The sequence below is a fragment of the Podarcis bocagei genome, assembly GCF_964188305.1.
Source record: "Podarcis bocagei genome assembly, chromosome: 8".
In the NCBI taxonomy this organism is placed as follows: domain Eukaryota; kingdom Metazoa; phylum Chordata; class Lepidosauria; order Squamata; family Lacertidae; genus Podarcis; species Podarcis bocagei.
In genome coordinates this window covers 49,862,003-49,875,803 of record NC_138133.1, presented here as the reverse complement: position 1 = coordinate 49,875,803, position 13,801 = coordinate 49,862,003, and the positions used below count along the sequence as shown (strand labels likewise).

At 43.8% G+C, this 13,801-nt stretch overlaps 1 protein-coding gene and 2 long non-coding RNA genes across 4 annotated transcripts in view; 2 read left to right on the top strand and 1 right to left on the bottom strand.

The window, feature by feature from the left end:
* LOC308594118 overlaps positions 1-13,801 on the top strand; it is a 35,261-nt gene that overhangs the window by 14,270 nt on the left and 7,190 nt on the right. The window lies entirely within an intron of this gene.
* The window catches only part of DSG2 (desmoglein 2), a 29,985-nt gene continuing 25,964 nt past the window's right edge, over positions 9,781-13,801 (bottom strand). Inside the window, exon 15 of the mRNA XM_081206781.1 lies at positions 9,781-12,710. Within this exon, the coding sequence (XP_081062907.1) occupies positions 11,754-12,710 (957 nt within the window). The 3' untranslated portion in view covers positions 9,781-11,753. The remainder of the gene's footprint in view (positions 12,711-13,801) is intronic.
* On the top strand, positions 12,648-13,703 carry LOC308594124. Its single transcript, XR_014011347.1, has 2 exons — positions 12,648-12,735; positions 12,944-13,703. It is a non-coding gene; the product is annotated as an uncharacterized lncRNA (long non-coding RNA).

The following is a 13,801-nucleotide window of genomic DNA, read 5'->3' as shown; positions in this document are numbered from 1 at the left end:
TCCTACTTGTGGTTACTCCTCTTCCTTCTGTGTGAAAAGGTGCAATCTACATTGTCTAAACCAGGCATAGGCAAACTTGGCAGTCCAGATGTTTTGGGACTACAACTCCCATTATCCCTAGCTAACAGGACCAGTGTTCAGGAATGATGGGAGTTGTAGCTGGCTCCAGCCTACCCTCTCTTGGACCATACTTTGTTCATTGCTGAGGCTACACCTTTCTTATCTTTCCTTCTCTACTCCTTACTTGCTCTTGTGCTGCCCCCTCAACCATACTAAATGCCAATTCTTATTGACTTTTCTGTGCCCGATCTACATGCACTTTATTGTGCCCCCCCAATCTTGGTTTGAAAACATTAAACCTCTGAGAAGCGATCAAACTAGCTTAGCTACAGAAGGCAACACACTTGCGCTCCCCCCCCCCTTTATAAAAGGATTACAGTCATTGGAGGTGAGAGGTTGGCGTTTTTATTTTCATTTTGATTTGCAAAACCAAGAAGGGAGTACTGGGTAATTTTTATTTTATAATACCGAATTTATTCTATGTTTGCCAAATTGCCTTTGAATTTATTGTTACGTTCTGTAAACTGCTTTCTCCTGCAGCCTCCATAGAACTCATGCTTTAAATGTAATGATAAGTGGGTGTTTGTGGTAAGCTGCTTCGGGCAGAAGTCACTGTGGAAAGGCTGCATAGAAATAAACTCAATCATCTAAAAACATCTTTAAGGATCTCCTTGAAGACAGCAACCAGGGGGGTAGACATGTGCAAGGTATTTCAGAGGTTGGACCAATCACAGAAAAGGCTTTGTCTCTGGAACTCGCCAACCTAACAGCTCTCACTAGTAGACCAGTTGCAGGGTCTCAAATGCTGATCTTAAGGCTTGGGCAGGCTTATCTGCACATGGTGAGCATTATCCCTCCTACCCTTTCTTTTTGCAGTGGACAAAATCTTATACGGAGTATGTATGGATGCTTTGATCGTATGTGATAGTTACTGCTCAGTGGAGCGCATGTATGAGCGAGCTTGAACCTTGCTCCCATGTTGCACCACATGTAGAGAGTGTGAGTCCTGGGACGGAGATGTGTAACTGATGCTCGGTCAGGTAAAATGCTTGTGAAATTGGCTTATTTGCAGGGATTGAGTATGTATAAATAAATAAATAAATAAAATCCGCCTTGCCGGCTTCAATCCGTAAGCCTGTTCCTAAGTGCCAGCCAAATAAGATTAACAGATCATAAATTGAATTAGATTGGCAGTCAGTACCTTTGAGTAATTATAAATTGCATTTGCTGTTTGCAGTCTCTCCCCCCCCCACCTCTAATAAACATTTCTCACTTCCCTACTGGGATAGATTAATTTTTCTGGCAGTCAGCATGACTTCTCTATTCATTGCCCTAAGGACTGTTACATAAAATGCTTTTCTCTCCCCCCCCCTCTTTTTTTAATATAAAAAGGGATGGTTAAACTATTTGGTCTTATAACCTCTACGCATGTTGTTATACAGTACTTGCTGCCTGCCTGGAGCTTGTGGGGTTGCACATGGTCTATTAGCATGTTTAAATCTGAAATGTGCATAATGTTAACAGCAGAGCCATTCTTTCAGTAAGACCAGGGTTCCAGAATGCTCTGGGCCAAGAATAGATTAGTCCACCCCATGACTTACAGTAGGGAAATGGTGAGTGGGAGAGAGGAAGAAAGGGAATTTTGGAAGGAAGAGCACCAGAAGAACTGAACAGAGCCTGGGAGTGGCTAGCCATTCTCCCTCTTGCAGAAATATGGAGAACCGAACTTAAGATTGGGGGAAAAAGTACCAGTAACTGAAAGAAACCAAAATTGACAGATTTGCCCACCTTTAGTTACAAGAACTGTACAGTAACTTAAATAACATGTGTTTGAGCTTGCTCCCCCCCTCCAATTCCTCTTTACTTGTTTTCCATGTCTTCTTTAATTGTGTGTCTGAGGCAAGTGCCATATTGGAAAAGTTTTTATAAGTTGCTCTGGGAACTTTTTTGGATAAAGGACAGGATTATAAATGCCTTATATAAATAAAACTTCAATGCCTCCGTATTTCCAATCTGTCGTCTTAAAAGTATGGTACCTGAAACAGGGCACAGGACTCCATATAAGGTCTGCCTAGTGTGGAATAAAGTGGAACAATAACTTCTCGTGACTTGGAAACTATGATTCTGTTAATGCTGCCTTAAATTACATTAGCCTTGTTTGCAGTCCCAACATGCTGTTAGCTCATGTACAGCGAATATGTCACTGGGTCAATTCTCAGCCTTCAGAAAGATGAATGTATCAGCATGTAGGCATCATGCCACTACCTTGGTGCTCTTGAACCTCTTGCCCCACTGTCCAGAGCACTGTCCAGAGCAATGTTTCCAGAGCAGGCTCATGTTAGAATCCTAGAATTGTAGAGTTGGAAGGTACACCAAGCATCATATAGTCTGACATCCTGCAATGCAGGAATCTCAACTACTAGATCATATATGACAGATGGCTATCCAACCTCTGCTTAAAAACCTCCAAGGAAGGAGAGTACACCACCTTCCAAGGGAGTTCATTCCACTGTTCATTCCACCTTTTACTGTCAAAAGGCCTTCCTGAATATTTAGTCAGACTCTCCTTTCTTGTAACTTGAAGCCATTGATTCAGGTCCTACCCTCCGGAGCAGGAGAAAACAAGCTTGAAGGTGGCTATCATACCTCCTCTCAGTCTCCTGTTTTCCAGGCCAAACATACCTTCCTCACTCAACCGTTCCTCATAAGGCTTGGTTTCCAGACCCTTGGTCATCTTGGTTGCCCTCCTCTGCACAAGTTCCAGCCTGTCAATATTCTTCTTAAATTGTGGCGCCCAGAACTGGACACAGTATTCCAGGTGTGCTCTGATCAAGGCAGAATAAAGCCAGACTATTAATTTCCTCGACATGGACACTATACTTCTGTTGATGCAGCTTAGAATAGCATTGGTTTTTTTTGCTGCTGCATCACACTGTTGACTCATATTAAACTTGTGGTCTCCTAAGACCCCTAGATCTTTTTCACGTGTACTACTGGCAAACCAGATGTCCCCCATCTTATTTTGGCACAGCTGGTTATTCCTGCCTAAATGCAGAAAATTTCATTTGTCCCTATTGAAATTCATTTTGCTAGTTTTGTCCCTTTTCTCCAACTTAAGGTCGTATTGAATCATGATTCTGTCTTCTGTGGTATTAGCTTGGTATCATCTGCAAATTTGATTGAGCACCTCTTCAACTCCTTCTTCTAAGTCATTTTTAAGATGTTGAACAATGGGCCCAGGACAGAACCCTATGGCATCCCATTTGTCACTTTTTTCCAAGATGATGAGGAACCATTAGTGAGCATTCTTTGGGGTCAGTCAGTCAACCAGCTACAAATCTACCTAACAGTTATTTTGTCCAGTCCACATTTTGCCAGTTTTTCTGCAAGAATATAATGAAAGACATTGTCAAAAGTCTTACTGAAATTGAGATATACTACCACCCATAGCATTACCCTGATCCACCAAGCTTGTAACTCTTATCAGACAAAGAATTGAGATTTGTTTGGCATGACTTGTTTTTGAGAAACCCATGATGGTACATAGTAATCACAGAGTCCTTTTCTAAGTGTGTACAGAAAGTTTAATTACCTGTCAACGTCAAGCTCACTGGTAATTTACCTGTGCCTCATCCCCCTGCGCTTTTGAAAATGAGGACATTTGCCCCCCCTCCAGCCTGCAAGGACTTCACCTGCTCTTCAATAATTCTCAAAGATTATAGACGGAGGTTCTGAGATTATATTTGCAAGCTCCTTTAGTACCCTTGGGTGCAGCTCATCAGGCCCTGGAGATCTGAATTCATTTAAAGTAACTAGTTGTTCCCTTACCACCTCTTTTCCTATCTTGGGCTGCAGCTCCCTCCTTGCACCATTTCTTCTGTTATCACCAGGTTGGGCACTGCTTTCCTAATGAGTGAAGTCTGAGGCAAAGTAGGTGTCAAGCAGTTCTGCCTTTTCTCTGTCATCCAATAGCATTTTGCAGTCTTCTCCATGCAGAAAACCTACTACTTGATTGTTCTTGCCTTAAGCTCTCTTGCAAGCTTGAGCTCATTCTCCCTGCAACTGTTGGCTACTCGTGTATATGCCTCCTCTGTGAGTTCCCCTTTCTTCCATTTCTATACATGCCCTTCTTAAATCTCAGCTCATCTGTAAGCTCCTTATGCAGCCACACCAGTTTCCTTAGATGCTTCCCACTTTGCTTTAATTGGAATTGTCTGCCTTTGTGCCTTCAATATTTCACACTCCCATCCATCTTGGACCCCTTTCTCTTTGACTATTTCTGACCTTGAGATCTCACCCAGTAGTGTCCTCAGCTTTTTAAACTGGCCTTATTAAAGTCCAGAGTGCATATCTGACTATATTAAGCTTTCCCTTGCCAATGTATCATGCAACCCAGGAGGACATGATCACTTCCTCCCAAGCTTCCCAGTATTTCCACTTCGTCAATCAGTTCCTCCCTGTTGGTGAGGATCGCTTCTTCCACCTTCTGTCAAATGAAATTATTATGCATTATTTACTTCAACTTTTTGTTTTTGTTATAGAATCATAGAATCATAGAGTTGGAATAGACCACAAGGGCCATCGAGTCCAACCCCCTGCCAAGCAGGAAACACCATCAGAGCACTCCTGACATATGGTTGTCAAGCCTCTGCTTAAAGACCTCCAAAGTAGGAGACTCCACCACACTCCTTGGCAGCAAATTCCACTGTCGAACAGCTCTTACTGTCAGGAAGTTCTTCCTAATGTTTAGGTGGAATCTTCTTTCTTGTAGTTTGGATCCATTGCTCCGTGTCCGCTTCTCTGGAGCAGCAGAAAACAACCTTTCTCCCTCCTCTATATGACACCCTTTTATATATTTGAACATGGCTATCATATCACCCCTTAACCTCCTCTTCTCCAGGCTAAACATGCCCAGCTCCCTTAGCCGTTCCTCATAAGGCATCGTTTCCAGGCCTTTGACCATTTTGGTTGCCCTCCTCTGGACACGTTCCAGTTTGTCAGTGTCCTTCTTGAATTGTGGTGCCCAGAACTGGACACAGTACTCCAGGTGAGGTCTGACCAGAGCAGAATACAGTGGCACTATTACTTCCCTTGATCTAGATGCTATACTCCTATTGATGCAGCCCAGAATTGCATTGGCTTTTTTAGCTGCCGCGTCACACTGTTGGCTCATGTCAAGTTTGTGGTCAACCAAGACTCCTAGATCCTTTTCACATGTACTGCTCTCAAGCCAGGTGTCACCCATCTTATATTTGTGCCTCTCATTTTTTTTTGCCCAAGTGCAATACTTTACATTTCTCCCTGTTAAAGTTCATCTTGTTTGTTTTGGCCCAGTTCTCTAATCTGTCAAGGTCGTTTTGAAGTGTGATCCTGTCCTCTGGGGTGTTAGCCACCCCTCCCAGTTTGGTGTCATCTGCAAATTTGATCAGGATGCCCTTGAGTCCATCATCCAAGTTGTTGATAAAGATGTTGAATAAGACCGGGCCCAAGACAGAACCCTGTGGCACCCCACTAGTCACTCTTCTCCAGGATGAAGAGGAACCATTGATGAGCACCCTTTGGGTTCGGTCAGTCAGCCAGTTACAAATCCACTGAGTGGTAGCATAGTCAAGACCGCATTTTACCAGCTTCTTTACAATATTATCATGGGGCACCTTGTCAAATGCCTTGCTGAAATCAAGGTAGGCTACATCCACTGCGTTCCCCTCACCTACTAGGCTTGTAATTCTGTCAAAAAACGAGATCAGGTTAGTCTGACATGACTTAATTTTCAGAAATCCATGCTGACTATTGGTGATCACAGCATTCCTTTCTAGGTGCTCACAGACTGTTTGCTTAATGATCTGCTCCAGAATCTTCCCTGGTATTGATGTCAGACTGACTGGGTGATAATTATTTGGGTCCTCTCTTTCCCCCTTTTTGAAAATAGGGACAACATTTGCCCTCCTCCAGTCTGCCGGGACTTCGCCTGTTCTCCAGGAATTCTCAAAGATGACTGCCAGTGGTTCTGAGATCACATCTGCCAGTTCTTTTAATACTCTTGGATGCAGTTCATCTGGCCCTGGAGACTTGAATACATCTAAACTAGCCAAGTATTCTTGTACTATCTCCTTAGTTATTCTGGGCTGTGTTTCCTCTGCTGAATCATTTGCTCCAAATTTTTCAGGTCGGGCATTGTTTTCTTTATCGGAGAAGACTGAGGCAAAGAAGGCATTGAGGAGTTCAGCCCTTTCTGTGTCCCCTGTTTGCATTTCACCATCTTCTCCTCTGAGTGACCCCACTGTTTCTTTGTTCTTCCTTTTGCTACGGACATACCCATAAAAGCCTTTTTTGTTGCTTTTAACCTCTAGCAAGCCTGAGTTCATTCTGTGCTTTAGCTTTTCTGACTTTGTGTCTACATGTACTGGCTATTTGTTTGAATTCCTCTTTGGTGGTTTCCCCCCTTTTCCATTTTTTTGTACACATCCTTTTTTAATCTTAACTCAGTTAAAAGTTCTTTAGATAGCCACCCTGGCTTCTTTAGGCACCTTCCATGTTTCCGTCTCATTGGTATTGCCTGACGTTGTGCTTTTACTATCTCCCTCTTAACAAACTCCCAGCCATCATGAACTCCCTTTCCTTTTAGTATTACTGTCCATGGGATCTCACCCAGCACTTCCCTAAGTTTTATGAAGTCGGCTTTCTTAAAGTCAAGAAATTGAGTCCTAGTATGCTTGGCTGCTCCTTTCCGCTGTATAGTAAACTTCAGAAGAGCATGATCACTCGCGCCTAATGATCCTTCCACTTCTACCCCACTAACCAGGTCATCAATATTGGTTAGGACCAGATCTAAAATGGCTGTTCCTCTTGTTGCTTCTCCCACTTTCTGGACAATGAAGTTGTCTGCAAGGCCAGTGAGGAATCTGTTTGACCTTATGCTCTTGGCTGAGTTTGACATCCAACAAATATCCAGGTAATTGAAGTCCCCCATTACTACTATCTCCCTTCCTTTTGCATGCTTGGCCATCTGTTCCAGGAAGGCATCATCTATGTCCTCCGACATATCTTTCACAGTGGAGCAGCTCCTGTTTCTTATTCTGCCTCCCTGCTAAAGGTTGCTGTAGCAAACCTAGGCTGAACATACTGACAGTGTTAGTTTTAGTCACTTTCAAAAACAGGGCATTCCTTACATGTAGCTGTGTGCTGCAGATTGCTTAGGCTTTTAGGCACAAGTCCGCCTCTAGTATCCTCCATAGTAACTCCAGCAAGCATGGTAATTGTGCCATCTAGTGGTGCAAACTAGGAAGGATGGTGATGGGACAGAGATTTGTATTGAGACCAAGGAACTTTGGTGAATGAGGCTTACTACTTGACTTTGGCCTAATTTATTTTATCTCCAGCTAGAAAAACAAGCAACCAAACCCTGAGAGCTGAAAGCTTGTTGCTCTACTACTGCTTGACTAAGAGGCATCCTAGGAAACGTATCTGAGGGCTGTATGCAACTCTGGGTGGCTCTACCTGACATCCTTGCCCCCTAGGGATGCTTTCAGATAGAAGGCTCTTGAATGCTAGATGTGTTTAGTATGCCTGAGACTCATAATCCATATGGAGTTTATGCTGATCTGATCATTGTTAGTCCTGCCTAGTTCTCAGTGATGTGACAAAATATGACGTGGAAAGTGTCTGCCTGTGACAAGAAATGTATTAACTGTGCAATCCTAGGCATGTTAATTCAGAAATAAGCTCCTATAAGTTCAACTGGGCTTGCTCTCGGGTATTATTATAAATATTTATTAAACTTTTATACCAGCCTTCATCCAATGATTACAGGGTGGGTCACAACATAAAAATACAAAATGAAAACACAAAATACATAATAAAGCAAAAGCAAAACAAACCAGTAATTCCCCTGCCATAGACACAATTAAAAGACAATCAGCTGAAGGCCTAGTTAAAAATACATGTTTTTGCCTGGCGCCAAAAGATATGTAATGAAGGCGCCAGGCAAGGCTTCTTAGGGAGACCATTCTACCAATGGGGAGCCACTGCAGAAAAGGCTTGTTCTTGTGTTGCCACCCTTCAGACCTCTCATGGGGGGGAGGGAGTCCTTCAGGCATTGCAGTCCTGCGCCATTTAAGGCTTTACAGTGGTGCCTCGCAAGACGAAATTAATTCGTTCTGCAAGTCTCTTCGTCTTGCGAGTTTTTCGTCTTGCGATGCACGGTTTCCCATAGGAATGCATTGAAAATCAATTAATGCGTTCCTAGGGAAACTGACTTCAGACCAGGTCCGGGGACAGTCTGTCCCCCGACCTCTTCTGAAGGCTGGGGGGGGGGACAAGGGCTTTTCTTCCCACCCCCAGCATTTTAAAAAACCCCGGGACAGCGGAGGGCTTCTCCGCTGTCCGGGGCGATTTAAAAGCCCCTGGGAAGGCAGGCAGGGGGGACAAAGACTTTTGCCCCCCGCCAGCCTTCAGAAGAGGTCCTGGACCTCTTCTGAAGGCTGGCGGGGGCGAAAGTCTTTGCTCCCCCCGCCTGCCTTCAAAAGCTGTCTGGCCCAGGCTTCCCGGACCTTTCCGCCAGCAGCGGCAGCGCTGCCGCTGCTGGCGGAGACTTGCCGGCATGCCGAAGCCTGCGTGCAGCGCGCCCAGGCTTCGCGGATCTCTCCGCCAGCAGCGGCAGCGCTGCCGCTGCTGGCGGAGACTTGCCGGCATGCAGAAGCCTGCGCGCGTTGACATCAGCGCGCCCAGGCTTCGCGGATCTCTCCTGCCTTCAAAAGCCGTCCGGGATAGCAGGAAGCGCTTCCCTGCTATCCCGGACTGCTTTTAAAATGCTGGCGCTGGGGAGCAAAGCCTTTCGGCCCCCGCCAGCCTTCCTGGACCTCTTCTGAAGGCCGGTGGGGGGGAAAAAGGCTTTGCTCCCCACCGCTAGCATTTAAAAGAGGTCCCCGGAGATTTCCCTATGGGCTTTCGTCTTGCGAAGCAAGCCCATAGGGAAATTCGTTTTGCGAAGCGCCTCCAAAACGGAAAACCCTTTCGTCTAGCGGGTTTTCCGTCTTGCGAGGCGTTCGTCTTGCGGGGTACCACTGTATAGGTAAAAAGCAGCACTTCAAATTGAGCCCAGAAACTAATTGGCAGCCAATGCAATTGGTTCAGGATCAGCTGAATATGCTCAAACTATCTTGCCCCAGTGAGCAACGTGGCTGCCGAATTCTGCACCAGCTGCAGTTCCTGAACTGTTTTCAGAGGCAGATATACATATAATGCATTGTAGTAATCTAACCTAGTAAACCCCACTGAGGAAAGCAGAACTCCCGTTGAACCAAAAATGTATTGAATTACACTGATAATGTGAAATTTGTGCACACTTTCTCAGTCACAGGCTTATCATACCAGCTGAGAACTAGACCCACGTCTCAACACTTTAATCAATAATTGGCTAAATGTTCAATTTAGTTTCTCAACAGAAAATTTATTTCTCCCTTGTGTATCGTTAATTTGCAAATCTATCAGACAGCAACAAATTCTTCCTAAGGCAGCAATCCTGGGAGCAAGTCTGATGGAACTCAGTGGCACTAATTTCTGACATGCATAGAATCTGGTTGCATGTTATTACATTACTTTCAACAATGGGCTCAGCAGTGACTACTAACCTTTGGTGAACTGTCCTCAGTAATTGTTACGGCTGTCTGAGTGGTTAGATAGAGTGCATTTTTAACCAGTTAAAATAACTGAGCAGTGCAATTATAATTTCCCCCTTTTATTTGAAATTCCACAAAAATACATAATGTAATCCATCAACACCTCAAACTAAGATCAGTGCAAAACCACAGCTTGTTATCTAAAATAAAAAGATACTGCAAAGCTCGAGATCTGCAAATTCCACAATTAACCCTTGAAAATGAACAGGCTATACTCCCATTCCAAATGGAAAGGTACATGGGAATTAACTGCGACAGCTACCAGTGCAGTCTTAAATCTCAGTTCATTAGATACAACTCTCCACATGTGAAACTGTGGATTAAAACCAAAGGAAAGCTTAAAATAAGCAGTATTTCTGTCATATAAAATGTTCCTTAAATGTAAGTTTATCTTGTCCAAAAAGATTAAAATACATTTACCATTATATACATTTTCATCCCATTCATTTTTGTTTTTCTTTGAATTATAAAATAGATATGTACAGAATAAAAGATGAAGGAAAAAGGGACTAGGGCAACATACATTTATAGCACACTCCCCTGCCAAGAATCCTAGGAACTATTGTTGTCAATGCTGGGAATTGTAACTTTGTGAGAGGCAAACTACAGTTACTAGGATTCTTTGAGGGTGTGTGTTGTGCTTTAAATGTATGGTGTGCATGCAACCTAGTTCAGTGGCAGTACACCCAATCCTATTTATTGCTTTTAGCCAAAGGGCCTGAGAAAATGTAAGATACATACATATAAAATATAAGGCACTAAGTGGGTTTTATGGGTGAGTGGGGAAGGGGTGTGAACCCAGTCCTCCTTGGTCCAAGCCCAATACTCTCTCTGCTACACCACATTGACTGTACTATACAGATATACACAAAACTACTTACTGCACGATTGTGGCATTTGAAAAAGCACCCATCCTGCATGGGTGGGTTCCATTCATTTCAATGGATGAAGCCAATCACTGAATATGTGAAAGGATCAGCTGCCTCCACTGAAATGAATGGGACAGCCCTTGTGGCTAGTAGAGTTGAATGAAGAACTCTTAAGGATCCTGATTCAGAGATGTCAGATGAGCACATGTGCTTCTGGTTTTAAGTTACATTTTTGTACTGTCCAGCAGCTGCAACCTGGGCTAAACCTACATGTTGCAAAAGGAGCACAATGTCTGCTAAGTGTAGGAAGGAAAATTAGACTGCATTCTTGTTTTCACTCCACCTCTTTTTACACTCATCTTTGCTTTTTTTTTCATGTAGAAGGACAGTATTTTGAAAAGCACCTTAAAAATGAAGTGAAATACCTACTCTTCTAGAGAACATACGTATTTCCTGTTGATATTAATTAGCCCGAGCAACAAGCCATCCCAGCTGTATTGTACATTTAAAGCTGCAATTCTAACCACATCCACCAGTGAGTAACCCCCTCTGTGTTCAACCTGACTTACTTTTGAGTAAATACGTTTAGGATTGCACTGTTTGACAACTTAACTTTGAAGTCAATATGACTAATTAAGTTAATACTTTGCTAATTGGGCATTGTTAAATGCACAAGGGAACAAATCCAAGAGCGATTTAATCTTGAAGCAAGGCATTTAGGATCACACAGCTAGTTAAAGTTTGCCGATAACCAACTAAACCAGTTGGACTGCCATCCAGGTCCTAGCAATGTATGCTAGAATACAGAGGCTCAGGATGTTAGCAACATTCTTTCTGGCTATGCAGCTGGAGTAGCTCCTTGTTGCTCCAAGCCTCTGTTACTACAATCCAAGTTCTTTTACACTGCAATTCTATGAATCTTATACTCAGAGGGCCTACTGTATTCAGTGGGGCATACTTCCTAGAAAAGTGTGTTTAGGACTGCATCCTTAATCTCGGTATCTCTTCTCTGGGCTTTGTGTGAGTTTTCTTGTACAGAAACTACTGCAAGGAAAGGAAAGCAATTCATTTAGCCCCTGAGAAAACAAACCACTAATCCCTATCACTGTTAAATGTAAATAAAAACTTATAAATGAAAGCATACCACCTATGAGCGTGTGTACTGCACAGTGCTGTATTTAACCCTTGAGGACTTGCTCAGGGTCGAACCAGGGGGCGGTGCTTCCTGTGTGCTGCCTTGGTTAAAGAAAGCATCTGCGATCAAGATTTGTCCCTGTCTATCACTCTCAGAGTAGGTGGCTTGCTCTGATGTGCCCCACATGCCAGGGGTGGGTGTAACCACCCTCTCGGTCACTACCACATTCTGTCCTCCTGCTAAATTGGGGATGCTCAAGGAACCCTTTAGCTCGCAACTAGGTACAAGGACCCTCTCCCTTTCCCTTACAACAACGTAGTTTGAATCTGTAAGGTCTGGAAAGACTCCAGAAGGCATTTCTAACACATCCTGCAAATTAGAACCTGGAGCAAGCACTCTCTCTGTCACTACCACATTCTCTTTAAACTGAGGGTCAAAGATTACTGGAGGGGGTATTGCCCCATAAGATGTTTCTGTCACGACAACATTGCTGCTGCTGCTGCTGCTGCTAACCAGAGGGTTGGCTATACGCCTAACTTGCTGCAAGCCAGGTGTAGATTCAAAGGCAGTCTCAGTTACGGTCTCCTCAGCCACCATTTCTGAACCAAAGCCTTTTGTGGCATCAGGTATTTGGTTGCCAGAGCCTGAAGTATAGGTGTGCTCTGCATTCTGCTGATGCAAGTATTGCACATCAGATTCACTTGCTGTAAGAGTAGGAGTTGGGTCTTTCAGGCCTTGAGAGGTGTGTAGTCCAGCTTCCATGCCAATGCGTTTGCCCATGCAGATCTCAGCCAGAGTCTTAAATTTATCTCCCAGGTCATCCAGGTAATGCTCATCGAAGTCACCCTCAATGAAACTGCAGCAGCCGACAGAACCATGGGGAGAATCTCTTTCTTCCTCCTGAGAGTAAACGAGTAGGCAGTCTTTTGCGAGGTGCCCTTCATCCTCGTCGGCAAAAGCATCAGCTTTCTAAAAATGTGGAAAAACAAGAACTGTGAGTGCTTGTGTTTCGGAAGATATAATTTTCTTTAATGAAAACAGCAGTCAGCTTGGTTGGGTGTGACACAAAATCCTTCAGGCAGAAGGCAGTGGTTTGGGGCCTTTTAGCTTAGTGAAAAGACAACATGACAGAAGTGTATATGATTATGCAGGGCATGGAGAAAGGGAATAGTGAAAAGTTTAGCCCCTTTTCTCATTCCTAGAGCTCATGGACCCCTGTTGCACCTGGACATCAAAAGAGTCAAGACAGACAAAGGGAGAACTGTTCCTCACAGTGCACAGCCAAACTTTGGAATCTGTTCCCGCAAGAGGCAGAGATGGCTACCAACTTGGGTGGCTTTAAAAGAGGATTAGATAAATTTGTGGAAGATAAAGCTATCAAACGCCCTGCTGGTAAGCTTCCCATAGGTATCTGGTTGGCCACTGTAAGAACAAGATCCTAGATTAGATGGGGTCTGATCCAGCAGGGCTCTTCCTATGTTCTTAACAAAGAGAAAGCCACCCATTTTGCACGTGAGAGAGCCAGGCATAAAATGCTTCATATTTTCAGGGATACGCATTTACGGGAGAAACGTGACAGCTGAACATCTGCATTATCTTCCCCACCTCCACTCTCCTTTTTAAAATTGTAGTTTGCCCACATAGTGGTAGCTCTCATTACTTTTGGAAAGGAAAGGGTAATGGGAGAAAGACAGCTATGACACTGCTTGCAAGCTCCATGCCCCAGGGAAAAATATGCAATTTCCCCCTCCTTAGAAATTGATGACAATGCCATCCCACTTCTGGGTAATAGAAGTGGTGGCACTTTTGGCTTAACTCTGTCAGAGACAGCAGGATGTAGGGCAGAATTTCTTTCCCCCAGTGCTTTATTTTTCTGTAGAAATTTCCCCCTTTTCATATGTTCCTTAGTAACAATGAATGAATGCCCATGGCAAATTAAAGGTAAGCATGGCAGTCTTCAAAGTGTTTAGATTTGTTTAATGAACACAAGTAAAATAAATGTGCTACATTAGATCACTTTTGAGGACATTGGGAAAAATCCTGATGCAAACTGAGAATGT